This window comes from Sorex araneus, chromosome 3, assembly GCF_027595985.1.
Source record: "Sorex araneus isolate mSorAra2 chromosome 3, mSorAra2.pri, whole genome shotgun sequence".
In the NCBI taxonomy this organism is placed as follows: domain Eukaryota; kingdom Metazoa; phylum Chordata; class Mammalia; order Eulipotyphla; family Soricidae; genus Sorex; species Sorex araneus.
In genome coordinates, this window is record NC_073304.1 from 227,929,156 (window position 1) to 227,952,544 (window position 23,389).

The following is a 23,389-nucleotide window of genomic DNA, read 5'->3' on the forward strand; positions in this document are numbered from 1 at the left end:
CACTCTCCTCTGGTGAGATGGCCAGCCTAAATTCTTACTTCTTTCCATTCCTTAAATGCAGACGTCTAGCCAAATAACGGGCATACCCCCTGTGCACCACCTCCAGCCATCCTGTCCGCCCCCTTCTCACACACACCCAGAAACCAATTTATCTGGACTTTCTCCAGTGTCCCTAAAGTGTTCATCAGTTGCTACTTTCTCCGCAGGATGCCCCAGGACCACATGGTCCAGGCAGCAGCCGGAGGTCAGTCCCGCTTTTTTCACTCTGCAAGCCGGCACCAGGAAGCGAGAAGGCGGGCCCAGACGTCGCCCAGGCAACGGCCACGCAGGGGGCGGGGCAACGGCTGCACGGAAGTCCAGCGGCCCGGAGCGGCCCGGGGCGTCGCCATGGCGACGGCGGGAGGGGGCGTGGCCGCGCGCGGAAGTCTCCGCCCTCTGCGGGCGCGGCGGCGGCAGCGGCGGCGGCGGCGGCGCGGCCCGGCCCGGCCCGCTGGCGTTTGAAACCGTTGGGCTTGCGCTCGGGGCGGCAGGTTCGCGTTTCTCTCCGAATCCCCGCCGGCCCCGGGCCCGCAGCCGGGTTCCCCGGTGGAATCTTGCCGGCTCGTTCGGGGAGGGGCGTCCGAGCTCGGCAGGCCCCGGGCCCGTTCGCTCCGGGCCTGCGGGGCGCGCGCTGGCCGCGGGGGCGGCCCCGGGGCAGCGGTGGCCGTGGGGTCCGCCCGGCCGCCGCAGCGTGGACTCCACTCCCGGGGTGGGGTGGGGTGGGGGCCGGCTTTGGAGAAAGTTCTGGGCTTTGGAAGTTTGAACGGGCGCGGCTTGGAGCCGGTCAGCCCCGAGACGAGGGTCGCCGAGCCAGCGCGGGTCCAGGGCGGGGCAGGGGGGCGGGCCTGCCTGGTGGACACTGCTGTCCGCTCCGGCCGCGGAGGCCCGGGCTCGGCAGCATCCCCCTACCCCAACCCCCACCCCCACCCGAGCTGTCACCTTCCTCCCTGGACCCGGCCAGCGACTGGGAATCGAGGGCGCCGAACCGGTGGCTCGGTGGGGGGGGACAGTCCACTTCACGGCCAGCCGGGAGCCGCCAGGACACCCCTAGCCCTTCCAAGGGACAGCTTTGATATGGGGATGGCTCTCGGGGCTCTGAAGACAGGAAGACCCTAGAGGAGAGAGAGGCATAGGTACACCCCCTGCCCCCTGCAAAGTGGACAGGCCGTGGTGTCCCTGCGGGGACCTTAGCCCCCAGACTCCCCGCCTCCCGTGGCCTCCTTCCTTCTCCAGGGCGTGGAGGAAGAGAGCCCCTAGCCCTAGCCCGGCTCCGAGGCTGGCCATGAGGTGAGGGCTGAGCCGGCTTTGCACCTGTCAAGCCTGGATGCTTGCAGGTGGCTCAGGACGCGCGCGTGGGCTTCATCCAAGTGTTCCGGGCAGGACCTGGCCGGGGCTCACTCCGGGACTGGCTGGAGCAATATCGATTGTAGCCAACCTGTTGATTGTGTTTGGCCAGGGGTGCGATGTCGCCAGGATATATTCTTTTGTTTAGCACCCGTGGCTGCTTGCCAGCTCCCCCACCCCCACCCCTACATCCACTCCCCCAAACTTCTTTTAATATTTGTGGCTTGCTTTTTTTTTTTTTTAGATTTGCTGACTCCTGCCGCAGCTAAGCACCTTGAGAGGGTCTTAGCCCATTTTGTAAGCGTCCACGTAGGATTAAAGACAAGGCAGTCTCGGTGAGTAAATGAAAAGCCGTCCCAGTATGGACTATATGTGGCTGGAAGCTCTCATCAGCCAATTTACTTCTATTTGCTTTTGAAGTCATTTTGCTGTCAGGGACTCAGCATGCTGAAGTCCCAGAGACAGCTTCAGTTTCTAAGTTTCATAAATCAAAGAGTAGGAATACAACTTTCGTTTGTCTAGGGGCCACACGGGTGGTGCTCAGGGCTTACTCCTGACTCTGTGCTCAGACATCCCTCTTGGCTGGTATCACCCGACTTCATGGGATACCCGGGATCACACCAGGGTCCACTGCAGGCAAGGCAGGCGTCTTACCCGCTGCACTATTTCTTTTTCCCCAGTAACACAACTTTTTGGCGAAACTGATACTTTTTATAAGGTATAATTTTTCTAAGTAAGAAGTCTTTGGGAGTGATAGCACAGCGGGTAGGGTGTTTGCCTTGCATGCGGCCGACCCGGGTTTGATTCCTCCGTCTCTCTCAGAGAGCCCGGCAAGCTACCAAGAGTATCCCGCCCGCACGGCAGAGCCTGGCAAGCTCCCCATGGCGTATTGGATATGCCCAAAACAGTAACAACAAGTCTCACAATGGAGACGTTACTGGTGCCTGTTCGAGCAAATCGATGAACAACGTGATAGCAGGGCTACAGTGCTACAGTGCTAAGAAGTCTTTGAAAGTTTGAAATTGAGTTTTAGCTATTTAAGCCAATATCACATTTGCGAATGTGTTATTTTAAAAATGTACATTCCCGGGCTGGAGCTATAGCACAGCGGGTAGGGTGTTTGCCTTGCACTCGGCTGACCCGGGTTCGATTCCCAGCATCCCATATGGTCCCCTGAGCACCGCCAGGGGTGATTCCTGAGTGCAAAGCCAGGAGTAACCCCTGTGCATCACCGGGTGTGACCCAAAAAGCAAAAAAAAAAAAAAAAAAAGTACATTCCACTCTTGATGTCATTATAGCAATTCAGGTTGCTTTTTATTTTTCCAAAATATTTATTAGTTGGAGAGATACTACTGGCTTCTCCGTAAAGGACCAAGGCTATAGAATGGATCTAAGATTTAGGAATTTCAGAATTTTTAATTTGAACTTTCAGCTACATTGCATGACTTTGGGTGAGTCTTTTGACTCTGAGTTTCAGTTTTCTCTGACATTAAACACTGATGCTTCCTGTGTGTGTCGGAGTGTTGTGGAGAATTGTTGGTGACCGGGTATGGTTCTGCATTTGCTCAAGGTGTGGGTGCTCCAAGGCAGGTGTTGGCGTACAGGGCCAGGATGAGTTGTGTCTGGGAGTGGATCTTAGATTCTGGGCCTGGGGATTCCCACCTGTTTCTCCATTTGAGTCGCTGTTTTCCTGCCTAATGATCTGACATAACCCTAAATTTCTGTTACCACATACGTTATAGAGGAATACAGTTATGCCATGAATGCAAAACCAAGCCAGAGCAACTGACCAGTTTAAAAAATGCATTTGAGTAGAGTTCGTTTTTAGCTGTTGTGCCATTTGAATTCAAAAGTAAGTTTCTCACAGGATGGTGTCACTTTCCTGTGGTCTGAGAAATGTAAAGGGGGAGGCCGAGGTCACCCTTGACCCAGTGTTTAGAGAGGAGATGGACAGAGAAGGAAGGAAATCCAGGGGTAAGACGAGAGTGAGAAGTAATGCGTGAGCAGGCGTCCGGGCTTCGGGTACACTGTGATGTGGGTGAGGGGCAGAGCCTGATATCCCAGACACCGAAAACACAAGACCTAAGCCGCAGCCACTGGAACTTTTGTCATGACCTGTCAAGTTGATAGATGGGGACGGAGTGGGGGTTGGGGCGGGGAGGGAATAGATTAATACTGGTGGGAGGAAGTGGACACTGGTGGAGGGATTGGTGTTGAAATGTGATAGGCCTAAAACTGAACTATCAATAACTGTGTAAATCACTGCTTTTTTTTTTTTAATTGAATCTGCTGGGGCTGCTGGTAATAACAGATTCAAGTAAGTGTTTGTTGAATACCTGAATGCTGCCCACTCACTAACCCACAACACCTTTTTTTCAAGCTCCCATAGTTTATTTCTTCTCCCTGCCACCCCACATTTCTTAATAGTTGTTGATATTGTGATCACTGGAGATTGCACATGCTTTTGGCTGTGGCACGAAGGATCTCCTGTTAGGCTTATCCAAAGGACCATTTTGAGACAGCGTTGCTAAGAAGCACAAAGCCAGCTTCATCTCGTCAGTTTTAAGAACTGCATGATGAGCTATTGTCTGGCCTTAGATTTATGGATGTTGGACCCCGGTGGAAAGTCTGGCAATACTCTTATAGTTCCTAGATCACCAGGACTTTGAGAACTGTGTCTTAGCTGCTTCATCAAATCTAGACTCTTTTTCCCCATCAAATCTAGATTTATGGGAATTGTTACTATCCCTCAGATTTTCTTCTGGTGTGAGATGTTTACTTTGGTTGGGTGTTTTGATACTGTTATTAAGCTTTTGAAACCAGAGTGCCAGTGCACTGGGTAGTCTGCTTTCTTTACACGTGTGCCAGTGTTTCTTCCTCAGTTTACCCATCTAGGTAAAGTCAGTCCTGGTGTTTGTTGGGTTGTTTTGGGGCCTCCCCAGCAGAGCTCACAGTTGATTTCCCAGCTCTGTGCTCAGGGAATGAGTCCTGGTGGGGCCCGGGGGACCGTGAGTAGTGCCCGGGCATTGACCCTGGGCCGGAGTGTCCAGGGCAGGCCACGCTAGCCTCGTGCTGTCTCTCTGGCCTAGAGCGAAAGTTCTCACTCTCGGGGCTTGTTGCCATTGCCCGGCTGTTGTTCCTTTGCTGTTTCTCAGCATCCTGCCGGAGAGACGGTTCTGCCTTTGCCGCTCTCCTGCTCACCGAACTTTCCAGCATGACGCCCACTGCGTCCATCTGGTGGAGGCAAATCGCGTGCTTTTGTCTTTCCTTATCGCTAAGCGGCGTTCGATTGTGTTTCTCTATCCACTCATGTTCTTGAGCACGTGGGTTATCTCCACAACGCGGCCATTGTGAGTGGCGCCACAGCGAACAGAGGTGTGCAAGGGCAAAGAGATAATTTGCGGATTGTTTAGTTGGGTTATTTTCTTAGGGCTGAATTTGAAGGGTTTGAATTATATATTCTTGGTATAAATCCTAAGGAGATGTATGATTCACCCATTTTATTTTTCCTCCTAGCCTGTGGCTTAGCTTTTCAAATTCTTAATAAAACCTTCTGCAGAGTCAGCATTTACAAACTTTTGTAATGGTTGTGTAATTTTATACTTTATGTGAGGTGTGTGGTATATTTTGAGCTTGTTTTCAGATATAGTGTGAGGTTCAGGTTGAGTTGTACTTATTTTCACATATGGATGTCCAGTTGTTCAACAGTACAACTTGTTATCAAGACTGCTATTTCTCTCTGAGTTGTACGTCAGTTGAAGTCGGTTGTTGGTGTTTGCACTGGTCAGTCCTGGGCTTCAGTCTGTTCCAAGGGTCCCAGCATCTTACCTTTACCTATAATACATTGACCTTTCGTTCGCAGTGTCAAATGCAAAGTGGCTTTATGTCAGTTGGATAATACGAGTCTCACACTTTGTTATTTTTCAGAATGACTTTTGCAATTCTTGTCCTTTTTCCTTTGGCTATGCATTTCAGAATCAGTTTTTGTATATACGTGAAGAGTACTGGTGTAGGAATTTTGATTGGAATTGCATGATATTGATGAATTTGGGAGAATTGATATGTCATTCTGCTGACTCTCTCTGGCCTCTTTCAGCAGAATTTTGTAGTCTTCAGCATTGAGGTCCTTACTGTTTCCATTTTAAACCTTTTACAGAGTGAATTATGGAAATGGGGAGCGAGGAAGAAAAATGGGAGAAGTTGGATGCAGAATTTGATCACTTTGTGGTGGATATGAAGCCGTTTGTTTTAAAGTTACCCCACAGATCAGGTAAGATTGTCTTTAAGAATGAGAGTCTTAAGACCAATACTTTGGGGGAGTTGGAGCAATAGTGCAATGGGAAAGTGATTGCTTTGTGCACAGCTGACTTGGATTTGGTTCCCAGCACCCATTACAGTCACCCACGGCCCGCCAGAACTATTCCCTGAGCGCAGAGTCAGAGGTAAGCCCTGGGTACTGCTGGGTGTGGCCCCCAAACAAAAAAAAAGTTAACGTTTTTTTTCCTATAATCAAATGCCAGTGTACATCCGGACGGAAGGAAGGGCCCACACATGGGGGCCGGAAAGATAGTACAGAGAGTAAGGCACTTGCCTTGCATGTGGCTGACTTGGGTTTGATCTCTGGCATCTTGTATGGTTCCCTGAGTACCATCAGGAGTGATTCCTAAGTGAAAAGCCAGGAGTAATCCCTGGGCATCACCAGGCGTTTCCTCCCACCGCCCTAAAAAAAAAGAAAAGAAGAGAGGGCCCACATAAATTGCCTAACTGCATAGCTTAAGATACTAGTAAGGGAACAACAAAACGATCCTAAATCAGGCAGGAGGAAGGAAATAAACCCTAAAAGTTAGAGCAGATATTAATGAATTGGAATAAAAAAATCCAAAGGATTAAATGAAACCAAGAGCTGATACTTTGAAAAAATAAAACACAAACAAACACAAACACATTGACAAACCACTGTCAAGACTCAAAGAGAGAGAGAGAACCCTAATGAACAGAACCAGAGATGAAAGGAGGGGACTCACAACAGATAGCACAGAGATTCAAAGGATCATCAGGAACTTTGAAAATCTTTATGTCACAAAACAGAGAACCTAGAAAAAAATGAATAAAATTTTTGATTCCTATAGCCTCCCAATAAGATTGGAACCAAGACAAAATATGGAACCATAGAAATTCAAAGACTCCTCAAGGAGTACTTAAAAATCTTTATCCACGAAATGAGAGAATCTAAAAGAAATGGATATAATTTTTGACTTATTATCTTCCAAGAAGATATGGAATATCAGAATAGATTAATTACTATTAAGGAATTCAAATGGTGATCAAAAGTCTCCCCCCGAACCCAACCCAGGTGGGTTCACTGGTGAGTTCTCCCAAACCTTTGAAGAGAACCCAGTGCCAGTCCCCTTCAGACTGAGGAATCAAGGGGCAGACACACACCCAAACCAAAATCAGACCGAGAAAGCACAGGAAGGGAAAACTACACACTGATCTCCCTGAGGAACACAGATGCTAAGATCCTTAACAAAACACTAGCGAATTGAATCCAGCCACACGTCAGAAAAACCCTACACCATGGCCAAGTGAGACCCATTCCAGGGATGCAAGGATGGTTGAATGTACATAAACAAGTCAGTCAGCGTAATGTTCCATATTAATATCAGAAAAGATAAAGATGGTTTGATCAGATCAACAGGGGCATAAAGAGCATTTGACAAGATCCAACACCTGTTCATGATTGAAAGAAAAAAACTCCATGAAATGGGAGATAAAGGAACTTTCCTTCACATTGTCAAACCCACTTTACCACAAGCCCACAGCAAACATCATACTCACTGGTGGGAAACTGGAAGCCTTCCCTGTAAGGTCAGGCTAAGGCAGGGATGCTCCCTTTCACCACTACTGTGCAATACGGTATTGGAGTCCTAGCCAGAGCAAATAGGCAGGAAAGAGATATTAAAAGGGCATACAGGCAGGACAGGAAGCTACGGAGCTCTGTTTGTGGATGACACGATATTATACTTGGCAAGCCCTACAGACTACAGAAAGCTCCCAGGCACAAAGGGTGCAGCTTGCTGCCCTGTGAACTGCTCTGGAGAGCATCATGCTGAGAGAAGTTGGTCCGGGGGAGAGAGACTGACACGATGATCTCTCTCGGATGCACGGTGTAGAGACATAGCAGCGGAATAGCAGTGGCCAGCAGCAGTAGAAGCAAAGAACGTGGGAACCGGACTGCAGTAGGCACACGGCTGGGGAGGGGGTTGGCGGAGAGGGCACAGGCAGGAGACACGGCAGTGGTGCAGGCAGGCGGTGAGATGCCACGGGAGGTGCAGTGTTGTGCACGAAACCCTCTCAGCCACAGCGCCGGACTGGAAGCCACCGCACCCACGGAACTTGGTTATACAGATGACAGCATGAGGTGTATGTGTGTATGTCTACACACGGACCTCTCACAGAGGCAGGCTGGGGGGCGGGAGGGGCCCGGGGGGACTGTGGAGGGAAGTGGACACGGCCGAGGAGATTGGTGTGGGAATACTGTGTGCCGGAAACCCAGTCATGAGCAGCTTGGTAATCCCTGGGGACTAAGTAGTATTACATAAAAAAAAGAAAAAAATCAACTTTTTTTTTTTCCCCCCAACTAAAACACCAGACAGCCATTTGTCAGCTTTTGGGAGGTTGGGACGTGCGGTCAGAGTAGCCGACAGCTGCTGAAGAGCCGGTCCAGTTTGGTTCCTTATGTGGGGATGAGCGCCAAGAAATGAAGGCTTGGTGCCATTTCTGAGTGCCCGTTCCCCGAGAGGGCTGGTGGACCCTTCTCCGTGTGGCCCCAGCTCCGCGGGAACTCCCGGTGTCAGGAGCTGCACCTCCTCCTTGGGGGCAGGCCCCGCCCTCTGGTCACACCACGCAGGCTGAGACCCTCCCCAGTCCAGGGGCCCCGGAGCTGTTGTCTCTCCTTCCTTCCCCGGCGGTTCTTCCCAGCGAACGTGCCCTGCCCGGCAGTTGCTGCCCTGTGCTGTGCTCTCTGCCGACGCCTGCCAGCTGAGGCCTGCCAGCTTCCGTAACAAGCACAGCAAACCAAGCTATCTCCTCTTTCATATTTTTTAATGAAAAAATGGATTTTTGGCACAGAGAGAATGTGATGAATTAGAACCTCTGGCTCACGATGCACTGCCCGTCTCGGTGTGCACGTGGCCCCCTCTGATTCGGGATGACCGCTTTGGGAACTCACCTCTCTGTCCAGGATATGTACATTTGCAACGATACACTTTTAATAGCTAATATCTGCCGTTGATGGTGGTTCTTCCATCATTTGGTAGAGGGTTGAATTTCTTCTAGTGAACAAGTTGTATTAAGTTCTGGCCATTAGACTCTTACGTACATTTTGGTTTGCTGCAGGGCATGGAGGACGGGATTAGTCGGCAAACTTGCTACTTCCGTTTATCAGTTTGGCCTCAGGACTTTGTTTTCGTAGGAAGTCTCTAACGTTTCATGAGGTTCGCTTTGTGATTCTATAATCTTCAAAGCTAAAAATACAAAGGTTCTTTAGAGGCTTTTGTACTTGTGATAAATTCGATGTGAGCAAAGTGGTAAATTTGTCTCAGTGGTTTTTGTAGTTTAAAATGGTAAATGAAAAATGACCTTTAGAAATGAAGAGGTTAGAGCACATTTGCGATTTGTATTAGATATGTAATCCTCAAGTTTAGTTAGACTGATAAAAGATTATGAGGAGAATAGTTTCTATGGGCCTGAACGTTATATCACTTGATGATGTAGTCAGTAAGTCACTCTATGTGGTTTGAATTGTGCCATAGTTCTTAGTTTTTAAAGTTGATTTTTAATGAAATCACATATAAATCACCTTCGACTATTTTTAGAGACATTAAAGGGAAACTAAATAAATTAGTCACAAAGTTACTGAAAATTGCTGGCCTTAGCAAATAAGACATTTAGATTCAGTTTAACATTCTTAAGCAAAGGAAGTTGCATTTTTTTTTCTTTTTGGGTCATGCCTGGTGATGCACAGGGGTTACTCCTGGCTCTGCACTCAGGAATTACCCCCAGTGGTGCTCAGGGGACCCTATGGGATGCTGGGATTCGAACCCGGGTCGGCCGTGTGCAAGGCAAACGCCCTACCCGCTGTGCTATTGCTCCAGCTCTGGAAGTTGCATTTTAAAAAACTAAATTTTTATTGGAGTAACATATATTACAATGTTATGTTAGTCCTGCTGCAAAAATTTGACTTCACTATCTAGTTTTCCCTTTAATGCCCTACCCATTGTTCTGGTCCCCGCAAGTGGCAGAATTTTACATTTTTCTTTCCTACTTTCTGTAGCCCTGTCCACATGTTGAGCTGTTTTTATGTGGCTGTGCGCTAGGTTGTTTGCGGTGCCCGGTCTCGGGAATAATGCTGCAGTAGCAAGGGTGCATTACACGGCATTTTCTTATCATGAAAACTCTCTGAAGAGTTTGCAGCACAATTAGAATGATTTCAGAGAGGCTTTTGTGGCCATGTTTCATGTCAGATTTAGTTGGTAGTAACCCAGAGGTGTTTTTCCTTTTTCCTTCGACACGGCTTCCTTGCATCCTGCCTGGTGGTGCCTGCCCGGGCGGGCCCTGGGGTGCTGTCGGTGGGTCCCCTTCGCGGCTCCTGCCCGTCCGTGCCCCTGTGGCACCGTGTCGAGGAGTCGCGCCCTCGGAACCCTTTATTCTGACCCTGGATGTTTGGTTTTCCTGGAAAAAAAAAATCACTGAGTGAGGCCCTCGTGGTTCACGTGTGTCTCCAGAGCGGCAGAGGTGCGCCCTGTGGATCCGGAAGCTGTGCGAGCCGTCGGGGACGGGCGCGGGCCTGCTGGGCCGGCGGAACCGGAACCTCTATGCCAAGATGCTGCTGCACATGCTACGGCGCGGCGTGCTCGAGGGGCCCTTCTCGCACCGGCCCGAGCCCGGCACGCTGAGGACGCTGCCCTCCTACATGGTGAGTGCCCGCCCTGCCCTCCTACATGGGGAGTGCCCACCCTGCCCTCCTACATGGGGAGTGACCGGCCCCCTGCCCTCCTACATGGGGAGTGCCCGCCCTGCCCTCCTACATGGTGAGTGCCCGTCCTGCCCTCCTACATGGGGAGTGCCCGGCCCCCTGCCCTCCTACATGGGGAGTGCCCGCCCTGCCCTCCTACATGGGGAGTGACCGGCCCCCTGCCCTCCTACATGGGGAGTGCCCGCCCTGCCCTCCTACATGGGGAGTGCCCGTCCTGCCCTCCTACATGGGGAGTGCCCGGCCCCCTGCCCTCCTACATGGTGAGTGCCCGCCCTGCCCTCCTACATGGGGAGTGCCCGGCCCCCTGCCCTCCTACATGGGGAGTGCCCGCCCTGCCCTCCTACATGGGGAGTGACCGGCCCCCTGCCCTCCTACATGGGGAGTGCCCGCCCTGCCCTCCTACATGGGGAGTGCCCGTCCTGCCCTCCTACATGGGGAGTGCCCGCCCTGCCCTCCTACATGGTGAGTGCCCGTCCTGCCCTCCTACATGGGGAGTGCCCGGCCCCCTGCCCTCCTACATGGTGAGTGCCCGTCCTGCCCTCCTACATGGGGAGTGCCCGGCCCCCTGCCCTCCTACATGGTGAGTGCCCGCCCTGCCCTCCTACATGGGGAGTGCCCGGCCCCCTGCCCTCCTACATGGGGAGTGCCCGCCCTGCCCTCCTACATGGGGAGTGCCCACCCTGCCCTCCTACATGGGGAGTGTCCACCCTGCCCTCCTATATGGGGAGTATCTGGCCCCCTGCCCTCCTACATGGGGAGTGCCCGGCTCTGCCCTCCCTCGTGGTGAGCTGCCTGGGGAGGTGGGCACTGCCCAGCTCCCTGCCCTCATGCATGGTGAGTGTCCCGGGTGCTGGGCACTGCCCGGCTCCCTGCACTCCTGCATGGCGAGCTGCCCCCGGCAGTGGGCGTTACTTTGTTGCACTGCTGGTCTTTTCTCCATGGTTGAAATTTTTCCCCCTGTCTTGAATAAGAGTCAGGCATTGGCTTAGGATAGGGGCCGTTTGTATTGATTTAGTCATACCATAGGATTAATAACAGTGTGTGTGTGTGTGTGTGTGTGTGTGTGTGTGTGTTTGGGCCACAGTTGGTGGTACTCAGGGCTTACTCCTGGCTCTGCACTTAGGGAGCACTCCTGCCAGTGTTCCGGGGACCACATGGGGTGCTGGGGATTGAACCTGGGTCAGACATACGTAAGGCAAGTGCTTGACCCTGGGTACTATCTCTCCAGCCCCTGAAAAGTTTTCTGAAATCATTGAAAGCGAGATTTTTTTTCTTTATGTTAATCCTTTGTTTCACAGTACTTTTCATTGGGCTATACTCATATATTTCAGTAAATCCCAGTTTATTGAAATTGTATCTATTATTTACAAGTTTACAAGCTGTTTCATAGTTTCCACTAATAAAAAGACAGTAGTCGTAAGTTGGAACTGGAGTTAAGTCTCTATACTTAATTTCATTGTCACAGTTAGCTCGGCTGCCAGGGTGGTTATAATTATGCTCTGTGGGTGAGTCGTGGCCGTCTTGTTCCGTGTAACCGTGAAATACCATCCATTTCTGTGGTGCTTGAACATGTGAGCAATGGCCCTGGAGTCCTAGGATTTGGCAGCGCTTTAGGGCATGTACGCTTTTTGGGGAGACCAGGGAACTTCCGAGTGGTACCCAGGGTCCACGGCCAACCAAGTGACACTGGCCCTGCTGAACCTGATGGCTCAGTGGTTTGACCAGGTGGGGAAGTGCTATTTTGGGGCCACGCCCAGAAGTAATCAGGGGCCCCTGGAGTGTCGGGGTTGAACTTGGGGCTCCGTGCTTGTGAGGCATGTGCTCCAGCTCTTTGGGTCATCTGAAAACAGTTTCAGAATGGCTTCATACCTCCCATTTCCCCTCTTTTTATTGTTGAGGATCCTGAGAGAATGTTGGGCGGGCTGTATGTGTTTACATATATGAACTGGCCCAAATATAATCGTTCTTTTTCATGGGAGGGGGATGCGGGCGGGGGGAGTGGCTTCCTCCTGGTCTGTGCTCAGGAGTCTCTCCTGGCTGGCCTCAGGGAATCGTATGCAATACTGGGGTTGAATCGGCATCGGCTGTTGGCATGTGCCGGGCAAGCGCCTTACCTGCTGTGTTCTCTCTCCAGCCCCTTCACACGTGGGTTTAAAAACACGGATCCCTATAGGCCGCATAGCGGGTGTTAGTATTTGTCAGGTTCCTGTCAGTGAGAGCACAGTTCAGCGAGGAGATGTGCGGCACACGCTGGGTGTCACTTCTGTCGCCTGTGGTGGCCGCCGGCGGCCTGTCCCAGCTGGGAACAAAGGAGAGCCTCGCGTTTGCACCGTGTGAGACCAGGAGTCCTCGGGAAGGGGCGGTCTGGATTCTTGGGTTAGGCCCTGGGGTTGGAGGGCCACGTCTCCCGCTCCCCTGAGGAGAGCCCGAGGGTTTCCGCGCGGCACGGGGAGAGTGACTGCGAGAGGAGGCGGCCGGGGCCTTGTCCTCCCCCCTGTGCCATGGACCTGGCTCAGCTGAAGGGGAGTAGTGGCTGATGCCATTCGTAACGGCTAGAGGCTCTCCTAGATCTTCAAAGATGGGCGTGTGTCACACTGTGGGTTTTTTTGGTTTTGTTTGTTTTGTTTTGTTTTAGGGGCCACATCCAGGGTGCTCAGGGCTTACTCCTGCCTCTGTGCTCAGGGAGCACGTCTGGTGGGCTCAGGGGACCACATGAGTCCCTGGGATCGAACCCATCTTGGCCTCGTGCAAAGCAAACACCCTATCCGCTGTACTATTTCTCCAGTCCCTAATGTCTTAATTTATTTTTATCGTGTTTTTTTTTGACCATATCCAGTGGTGCTTAGAGATCACTCCTGGCAGTGCTCAGGAGACCAGGGGGTGCAGAGGTAGGAGCCAGGGTCAACCATGTGCAGGCCATGGTTGGGTCTCTCCAGCCCACTTTGATTTTTACCAAATCACACATTTGCTGTCATCTTAGGGGCTGGGGCAGCTAATGGTTATAGGAAATGTAGGGAGAACATGATTAGAACAAAACTTCCCATTTATCATCACTTTTGTAAAACAGTTACCAGGTTGTGTCACGATTTATCATCATCCATGATGTAGAATACAATTAGATATAAATACGTTACCCAGTTTATGTAATATTTTGTATTTTGTTGTACAATGAATGTCGCATTTTTGTGTGTTTTCACTTAGAGTATTTGGAAGCTTTTTTTCTTAAATCAGATTGCAACTTCATGGAAATCTTAACTCATTGTTTCATTTTAGTACATTTTGAAAGAATAATTTTTCTAATTTTTAAAAATCAGTCCATCTATTTTGATGAACCAAATCCAGCACGAGCCAAATGTTCAAGCCCAGAAGGACTGCCAGACTGGGTCCTGGGTGAGCTGGGGACAAGTGAGCACAAGTGGAACGAGTCATGGATGCTTTCTCCGGGAGGAGACCATTCTCCGATGCAGTCGCCCACGAAGGCCCAAAGGTACGCTCTGAACATGGGATTCCAGATGTGTCTTACTGCTCAGTCTGTTTCAGAATGGTCCAGACCTCCCATTCTCCCCTTTTCATTGTTGAGGACTCTGAAAGAATGTTGGGTGGGTTAAACAGATTTTGCTTTTGTGTTCACTGTGTATTCAGTTCTATTGCATGTAAGTCACTCTGTATTTTAACCATTTTTTGGATTGTGTGTGTGTAAGTGTATGTATTTACATACATGAAATGGCTTATGATATGTCCATACACTGTTGCTTGGGCTGAGAGTCTGTAACATAACTGTCTGTTTTCCTCCATGATAATTACACGTGGTATGTATATATTTCAACAATCTGTAGCATCCCCATATCTCTCTTCAAGCTGATCCTTGGATTTCTCTCCCTTTCTCCTCATTAGACAATAAATGTTTGATTTATTGAAATAATCAAGGTAAACAAAGTCCATCAAATTGCTTCCTGTTAGAGTACTACGTTTCAGTAGGGCTTTAGTACCAAAAAAGTGAGTGGTTTTTGAAATGCACAGATTTATTGCTGCTTTGTCACTTTTGGCTTTTAGGAAGAACAGATTTAAATGGGGAACTTTTTTCAAATTTTGAGTTTTACCTTTGGCATCGTTCCCTAAAATCTTTAAATATTGGGTAGTGTCAGTTGACATGAGCTCCATACTTCTTAGCATACTTCACTCCCCACCTTGCTCTTGATAATTTCCATTTTTGATTGATTTGGGTAATAGTATAGCCCTGTAGCACTGTCAGCCCTTTGTTCATTGATTTGCTCAAGTGGGCACCAGTAACGTCTCCATTGTGAGACTTGTTACTGTTTTTGGCATATTGAATACGCCACAGGTAGCTTGCCAGGCTCTACCGTGCGGGTGGGATACTCGTGGTAGCTTGCCGGGCTCTCGGAGAGGGTTGAACCTGGGTTGGCTGCGTGCAAGGCAAACGCCCTTCCCGCTGTGCTATCACGCCAGTCCGGGGTAACAGTATAATTAAAAAAATCTTTGAAAGATTGAATCACAGTGAGATCCACAGTTGCAAAGTTGTTCATGATTGGATTTCAGTCATACTATATTCCAGTACCCCTCGCTTCACCAGTGCACATTTTCCACCACCAATGTCCCAGTTTCCCTCCCCTCTCCCCCTCCCCCCTCCCTACCCCCCGCCTGCCTCTATGGCAGATACTTTTCCTTCCTCCCTCCCTCCCTCCCTCCTTCCCTCTTTCCCTCCTGTCCCCCCCTCTTTCCTTTTGAGCATTAACAGTATCATTTTTTAAAAAAAATTTTTATTAGTGAATCACCGCAAGGTACAGTTACAAAACAAACTTTTGTGCTTGCATTTCAGTTAATAGGTCTATTCAGGTATTCCAGATCTTCTTGGTTCAACTTGGGAGATGATAGGAATCCAGGAATTTATCCATTTCTTCTAGGTTCTCTTGCTTCGTGGCATACAGACTTTCAAAGTAGTCTCTGATCTTTTGAATTTCTTTGGTTTCTGTTGTGATATCCCCCTTTTCATTTCTGATTCAGTTTATTAGGGTGCGCTCTCTCTCTCTCTCTCTCTCTCTCTCTCTCTCTCTTTGTGAGCCTTGATAGTGGTTTATCAATCTTGTTTATTTTATTAAAGAATTAGCTCTTGGTTTCATTGATATTTCAGATTTTTTTTTTGGGTTCCCATGTCGTTAATTTCTGCTCTAAGTTTTGTTATTTCTTTCCTTCTGCCTGGTTTGGGCTCTTTTTGTTGGTCCTTTTCTAAGATCTTGAGCTGTGAAGTCAAGCTATCTATGCAGGCCCTTTCTTCCTTCCTGAGGAATGTTTGCAGAGCTATAAATTTTCCTCGTAGCTGCGTCCCATAGGGGTGTGTCCAGAGTGTCGGGAAAGGTGTGGATGCCCCAAGAGGCCACGCCCCTACTGCGATGCACGGAGGGGGGATGCTAGGGAGGGGGGCACCAAACTGGGAAAGGGAGTCAACCAGGATTGGCGGTGGAGGCTGGCGCAGGGGCGGCAGGGACGGCGCTCGGGGAGGTTGGATGGCTCAGGGTCCGAGGGGGCACCTGGGGCACAGGAGCGGGGGCAGTGGCTTCTTGGGCGATTACTGACCTGGGAGAGGGAGAAACCCGGAGCGGCGGTGGAGGCTGGCGTGGTGCGGATGGGATGGTGCTCAGCAGTCTCATTTTTAAATTTTACTTCTTTCTTTTTTATTCCTTAATAGATTAGAAATTATTAGTCATTTGAAATGTCTTCGCAGTTGATGTAGTTTTGTTATCCCCTTCTCCAGATCTCAGCTTTATGCTGGAGAGGAAAAGAGGAATGCGAAGGGAGAAGACCGGATCCCTGTGAAAATGATGTTTTTTATTAGAAAGGAGAAACAAATGAAACTGAGGGAGGCGAAAGAAGAGGTGATGAAGTGAAGGAATCATCCAGAAGAGTGAAGAGAAATGAACAGAGGAGGTGGCGTTAGGGGAGTTGTTAAAAACACATTTTTACACTTATAAGGAGAGTTGGAAATAGAAAAGATATACTCGTAAACTTTTTACTGTCCTTCCAGGAGGTAAATGGCAGTGGAAAGAGGTTGTGGTCTCAATTCAGAGAAAAATAATTCACAGGCAGCAATTCTTACTTGCCCGTGAACTTGGTGAAGCATTTGCCCCGTCGGTTGGACCCGCGTTCCTTTCTAAGTGTATCGAATGCGGAGTTCACAGCGTAGGGTGAAATCAAGTCGTTTCTTACAGCTGGAAGCTGAGCCCAGAGGCTGAAAATTGATTCTCTTTCTGGACTAAGTGAACTCTCTTAATAGGTGTGTCTGACTTGCTCAGTGTCCTTGAGATTTTTGAGTGAGCTGTTGAAATTAGTGATTGGGGAATTTCACAGAAAATGGAATTTTTCAGCTTATCCAGTGCTGGAGCCCTGGCACTGTTTGCAGCTGTAGTTAGGAGCACGGGCGTCTGAGGGGCCCTGGCTGCTGCCTGTGGCTGGGAGCACTGGGCTCCGAGGGGACCCGGGCACAGCGTGCCCCGACTGTCCCTTCTGCTCCCTGCTGACGGATGCTGAGAAGTCTCTTCTCAAACAGGAGCTCCACCCCCCCCCCCCCCACTTTGCTTCAAGTAAGACTAAGAGAAAAAAGGGAAATATTCTTTCCCCTCTCTGTAGGCTCTCCCCAAAGAGGAGTGAGGAATGGTCGAGCCAGGGATTGCGTGGTCCAGGGGCAGGCTCTGCCGTGCCCCCCTGCAGAGCACCCTGGCTGATGGACTCAGCGGTCACCTGTCCCACTGAAGTCCTTGACACACGGGGTTTATAGCAGCTGTTTTATTTTTATTTTATTATTTTATTTTATTTTATTGAATCACCGTGAGATACAGTTACAAGCTTTCATGTTTTGAGTTTCAGTCATACCATGATCAAACACCGACCCCTCCACCAGTGCACATTCCCCACACCAATGTCCCCAGTATCCCCCCTTTCCCACCTTCCCTCTGACTCCATGGCAGACAATTTCCCACATACTCTCTCTCTACTTCTGGGCATTATGGTGTGCAGTACAGACACTGAGAGGCCATCACGTTTGGTCCTTTATCTACTTTCAGCACACATCTCCCATCCCGACCGATCCCTCCAGCCCTTATTTTCGTAGTGATCCCTTCTCTATTCCAGCTGCCTTCTCCCCCAACTCATGAGGCAGGCTTCCAACTATGGGGCCCTTGTGTGTACTGTCCTTGGGTGTCAGCCTCATGTGATGTTATTTTATACTCCACAAATGAGTGCAGTCCTTCCGTGTCTGTCCCCCTCTTTCTGACTCATTTCACTTGGCACAATACTCTCCATGTCAAATACTTACAAGCAAATTTCATGACTCCGTCTCTCCAGACAGCTGCATAGTATTCCACTGTGTAGATGTACCAAAGTTTCTTTAACCGGTCGTCTGTTCTTGGGCGCTCGGGTTGTTTCCGGATTCTGGCTATTGTGGACAGTGCTATAGCAGCTGTTTCAGATGCTTCCAGTGTCTGCTCAGGCTCCCGAAGATGGGAAATAGGCTTCTCTGATCACCAGAGGTTTCAGGAGAACGAGCGTTTGCTGTCTTGGACCAGGGGATAAAGTGTGGGGAAACAGACCTGGAGTGTTTTTTACACAGTGCCCAGGGGCTTCTCTGGAACTCGAAGCCGTGGTCCCGCCCGCACGGTGGTGACCCTCAGCACTCCTCCTCGTTGTCCACCCACCACGGCATCACGTCGCAGGGCGGGTAACCCAGGCAGGAGCCTCTTCACGGGTGGCTGGGGGCTGGAGCGATAGCACAGCGGGTAGGGCGTTTGCCTTGCACGCGGCCGACCTGGGTCCTATTCCCAGCATCCCATATGGTCCCCCGAGCACCGCCAGGAGTAATTCCTGAGTGCAGAGCCAGGAGTAACCCCTGTGCATCGCCGGGTGTGACCCAAAAAACAAAACAGAACAACAACAACAACAACAAAACGGGTGGCCGGGGTGGGCGGTCCTCAGGCCCCCGTCAAGAGAGCATCACCCACCCCTCCTGTGCCGGGGCTGTGGAGGCGCCCGGCTCCTGTCAGGGTGCTCAGTGGGGACGGCCCCGTGTCTCTCCCCTCTGTGTCCCTGCGCCCCGCGTCTCCGGGGCTGGGTGCGGGGGGAGCTCTGTTGCGGACCCGGGGCTGGGGTGTGCCTGGAACACGAGGGATGGACAGGCCCTGCCCGAACTCAGCTTGTGGCCGGCAGTGTCTGTGGCAGGTGGCCCGGCCTCGCGGGCCCCGGCCCGGCAGGGAAGGGTCGGGCCAGCATCTCCTCTGCGTGCAGCACCCCGCACACAGCACGGGACACGGGGGAGGCGAGGAAGTCAGGCTCTCCTCTCCGTCGGGGGTTGGAGGTCACCAAGGCCCAGCCCCCCACCCCGGGAGCACCGGGACAGCACCCCGCCTCCCCCCCACCGTCATTCCCGTTCCTCAACTCGCCTTAATTGGGGGTTGAGCATGACGGGAGGGTCTCTCCCGAACAGACTTCCGCCCCTCTCTGGTTTCACGTCCATGGAGGCATCGGGAAGGAAAACTGACATTTGTTTTACCCCCGAGACTGTCCGGTGGCCCGTCGGGTGGCAGCCGAGAGGCGGGTCCCGGAGCTCTGTCCCCGCGGCCTTCCCTCACGCCGCCGCCCGTGGACGCCCCGGAGCCGCCGGCCGCCGCTGACCTCGCACATCCCGGCAGTTCTGCAAGAAATTGTTTTAAAAAGTTTAAGAGGCTTATAATATCTGACACATGTATGTTTTTATGGTGAATAATTTATTGTTACTTAGAACTGAAGTTTAATGCGGCCTCATAAATTTTACAACCACTTCAACTTGTCCTTTGAAAAGCCTCTTTTAATCTTAAAAGATTTTTCCCCTTAGTGTTTCTTTTTTGATCACTTTATAAAATCCTGCTTTACTTAGACCTTTTTGTATGTGAAGCATTTCTAATGGCATTTTAGATTATGCTGTTTGTGTCCCAGCCTTTTTTTTTTTCAGGTTATTAAAGATGCAGAGTCCTTTTGAAGCCGCTTTGTTACGAGTCCTCGTCCAAGGCCAGTGGCACCTTTCCTGGGGCTTTCTTCTTCCTGTAGGATATGGCATGTGGCCTTATTCTGACTGTCAGAAGTCGGCTGAGGCCTGTTTGGTCAGGCGGGTGATCACGCGTCCCCGTTCCCACCCAACGCCCGTTCCCTACTTACTGCAGCGGGCTAGCGGGCTTCTGCTTCTGACTCCACACACAGACCCATCCTGGGTTTAGCCTCTGCTCGCCTTTTCCCGAGTCTTTGCTTCGCGCTAGGCCTTGACCCATGCTTCTGGAAGCCCCCTCTCACGTTGTCTGCTGTTTTACGAGACTGGGTTTTGTCAAAACTGCTGCCGTTCCTTCAAAGGAGCACTGCTTAGTTGAGCTCGGAGCAGGGCCTGACCACGTGGTTCGGGGACCGCAGGCTTCCATCTCGTCCCTGCTAGTTGGCTTAGTTCCCCAACCTCTAGCCTTACGCAGATGCGCAGATGCGTTACCTCCCGGCCGTCCTGCCGATGCTCGCTGTGGAGATCCGGCTGTGACCTTGTTTGTCCTGGTGACTTTCAGATGGCCCCATTGTCCTCCTCTGGGGGCCCCGACTTCTCAACCTTATAACCTTCCCCCCGCTCGAGTGGGACTTGGTCTCGTCTAGCACAGGGCAGGGGGGAGGGGCTGTCACTCCTTTTCCTGCGGCACCTGAGGTGCCCCACAGACACAGTGACAAGATTGACGTGTGTGGCCCAGCGCTGTGCAGTGTTTAATCCAGGTGTTAGTCGTCACCTTAGAAATACATGCTGTCTGTAGTACAGTTTGCTGCAAAGTGCCCACTGTAGAAATACGTAGAGTTACACGGCGAAGTTCTCTCCTGGCCTTCCCGATTCTGTGTTCCTCACGAGAGCTGGTTGTTATCAGCAATTTGGTGCGTGTAATTTGATGATAGATGCACACTTATCCGCTCAAAATTGCACATTGTGTCTTACTACATGCGGTTGTTCTGAGACTCTTCCCCCCCGACCTTTAACTTATGTCCTAACCTGTGTTTATTTCTAATAATCTTGAATGTGGATTTACTAGAATTTAACCTTTCCTTGCTGCTTTCAGGTCTGTTCTAAAGAGTACCCTTGTACTTATACCTTTCCGTACCTGCCCGTGGTTCCCAGGAAGGGAATGGCCCTTTTAATAGCTAAGCGCATTAGCAAACTGAGTTGGTGAACGCTTATTGTGAGCTCTTGGAATTATCAGTAGGTTCATCTTGTGCACTGCTGATGAGCTGGTGATGGGTTAGTAGAAAACAATTACTTAGGTAACGGATTCAAATGAGGCCTTTAAAATACAGCGAGCTCCCCGTAGTGCGTATGTTTATGGGGTGTTGGGGGTCGAACCCCGTGGGCTGCCTGCAGGGCAGGTGCCTTACCCAGTGTACGCTTGCTCTGGCCCTGTACTTGTGTTTTAAAATGGATGTATGAATTTGGATATTTACACGTGCACAAAACGTTCCTGGTGTCACATTTTCCTGTAGAGTGTAACAATCTGGAGGGGAGAGTTGACCTTCCTTTTAAACTTGTGTGTCTATGTTATGTTAAGTCACATGCGCTTATTTTAGGTAGATACCGTCAACTTTTCCTCCCAACGGAGCTCGTGTGTAAAATGAGCGGGGTTCGCATGTCGTATAAATGATGGCAGTTACCGAATGTCATTGTTTAAGTAACCGACATCTAACACACGTAGATTTGGAGTGAACTTTGCCCAGTACACGGAATTGCTGTGGATTCCACTGTTCTTCTGATTTATTTTTGGGTTATTTTTGTTTGGGCCCCCCCGGGGGTGCTCGTTACTCCTGGCTCTGCACCCCGGGATTGCTCCTGGAGGTGCCTGGGGAGCTGTGGGTGGTGCTGGGGGTCGCGCCGGGCAGCTGCGTGCAAGGCGAGTGTCACTGTCCTGCCAGGCCTCGTTTCTCTCGTTCCTTCAGCGGACACAAGTCAGGCCTGCTGTACCGTTTGTTTGTACGGTGCCTCCTCTGTGCTGCTGGGAGCTGCTGGGGAGTGCTGGAGTCGGCCGGAACTCTGCGGGTCACGGCGTCAGCCTCTGCAGCGTGGCCGTTGCTTCCATGCTCTGCGTGAAGCATGGCCTCGGTCAGGGGGTCAGCGTTCGGAGTGACGACCCAGTGTTGGATCCAGAGTGCATGTACCCGGAAGGCCCTGATGTGCCCAGCGGGCCATTTCGGCCGAGTACCGTGTGCGGAAAGTGTGCAGAAGCCGCACTTGCCAAGTCTCTGCTCTTGGCTGTCTCTGGGGGAGGTGGAGCCCTTGTCCCAGTCTCCCCACCGACACCCGGCAGGTTCTTGAAGTCTTGAACTTCAGTTTCATCTTCGGTAACAGGGGGATGTGTGTTTGACACGTGGCTTGTGTGTCCACCCTCCTCCTCCTCTCCCTCTTTCCCTCTCCTCTTCTCCTCCTCCCCCACCTCCCCCTCCTCCTCCCCCACTGCCCCTTCCCCTCCTCCCCCTCCTCTCCCTCCTTCCCCTCCTTCCCCTCTCCCTCCTTCCCCTTCTCCTCCTCTCCCTCCTTCACTTCTCCCTCCTCCTTTTCCTTTCCCTCCTCCTCTTCTTCCTCCTCCCCATTCTCCGCCTCCTCCCCCTACTTCTCCTCCTTCTCCTCCTCTCACTCCCACTCCTCCCCCTGCTCCTCCTCCCCTCCAGCCCCTCCGCCTCCCCCTCTTGATTGCCATTCTAATTGCTCCTGAGGTGTTTGCTTATTAGATTGTCCAACTGTTGTTTCTCTTCCTCTAAGGGTCTGATCTAATCTTCCCAGAGGGTGTTATCTGAAAACCCACTGGTCATCGATTTTTCAGTTAACTAAAATTCTCTCTGTATTCTTGATGAACAGAAATTAAATGTGCAGAAATATTTCAAGAAGTCTGTGCAGAAGGATTCGGGTTTGTGTGAATCCAGTATATTCTTTGGCTCGAGAGCAGTAACATTACTTACAAAGAGGTGTCGGGAGATGCTGGAGGTAACTCAGAGTGCTCTGGGGGGGGACGGAGGCCCCCGCCTCCTGCGCTCTGCCCCCCTGTGCGAGGAGTTGGCTGTGTCATACTGTGGCTTCAGCTCACTCCCTCTGTGTTGACAGAGCACAAATGAACAGGCTCTAAATTTGTTTACAATTCTGTTAAAAATGTTTTGAAGGTTCTTCGATGTCATATAATGATTTTTAATGATTTCAGAGAGGTCTGATAGCTTATCACCAAAGTGATGTTGGGTTTGGGGGTCGGGAGAGATGAGAAACGATGATTTATGGCTCTTGTTACTTTCATTGGAAACTTGGAGCTAGAAGTTGGGCGAGGATGAGGACTCAGTGTTGGGTCGCCTTGGGCCTGAAATGCTGCTCTGTAAAAGCGGAACTGCAAAAGGAGACGTGGGCTTGGCTTTCTTTAGGTGACGCTTTCTAAAGAACCATCTAGATTACTGACTGTCTGCATCTCGGCCCGTGACAGGCATTTTCTCTCCCTCTTTCTCCCTCCGCCTCCTCCCTCCATTCGCCTCTCCCCACCCCTCCTTTCTCCTCACCTTCTCCTTACATTTCTCTAAATAAAACTGTTACACTGAAAAAAAAAACTACAGGAGTGTGGATAATGATATTCAGAATTACTTTTATTATTCATTGCTTTTTAAATTGTAGATTTAGATGAACTTTCTATAAAGTTTTATCTTTTCGTCTAGGTCATGTTCTCTAAATAATAAATGTATTCATATCTATAAGAATGGATTTGGAGAATAATGATCCTATTTAAAATGATTATAGAGGGCTATAATTTTTCCATCTTGCTTTAATGAGATCTTTCCGTGGGTTATTTGATGCTAGATTTCAGTTTGGAACGAACTATCTAATTATAGTCTTGCCCTTATGGAAAATATGATGGAAAATATGATTTGCTTTACAATGATCGTCTT

The 23,389-nt window shown here is 50.5% G+C and overlaps 1 protein-coding gene across 3 annotated transcripts in view; it reads left to right on the plus strand.

Annotated features, from left to right (window-relative positions):
* Window positions 1-438: 438 nt before the first annotated feature.
* The window catches only part of CEP112 (centrosomal protein 112), a 463,550-nt gene continuing 440,599 nt past the window's right edge, over window positions 439-23,389 (plus strand). For all 3 annotated transcript variants that reach the window (XM_055130431.1, XM_055130433.1, XM_055130432.1), the window contains exons 1-5: window positions 439-530; window positions 1,628-1,718; window positions 5,540-5,653; window positions 10,170-10,360; window positions 13,735-13,907. In XM_055130431.1, the coding sequence (XP_054986406.1) occupies window positions 5,548-5,653; window positions 10,170-10,360; window positions 13,735-13,907 (470 nt within the window). In that variant the 5' untranslated portion in view covers window positions 439-530; window positions 1,628-1,718; window positions 5,540-5,547. The remainder of the gene's footprint in view (window positions 531-1,627; window positions 1,719-5,539; window positions 5,654-10,169; window positions 10,361-13,734; window positions 13,908-23,389) is intronic.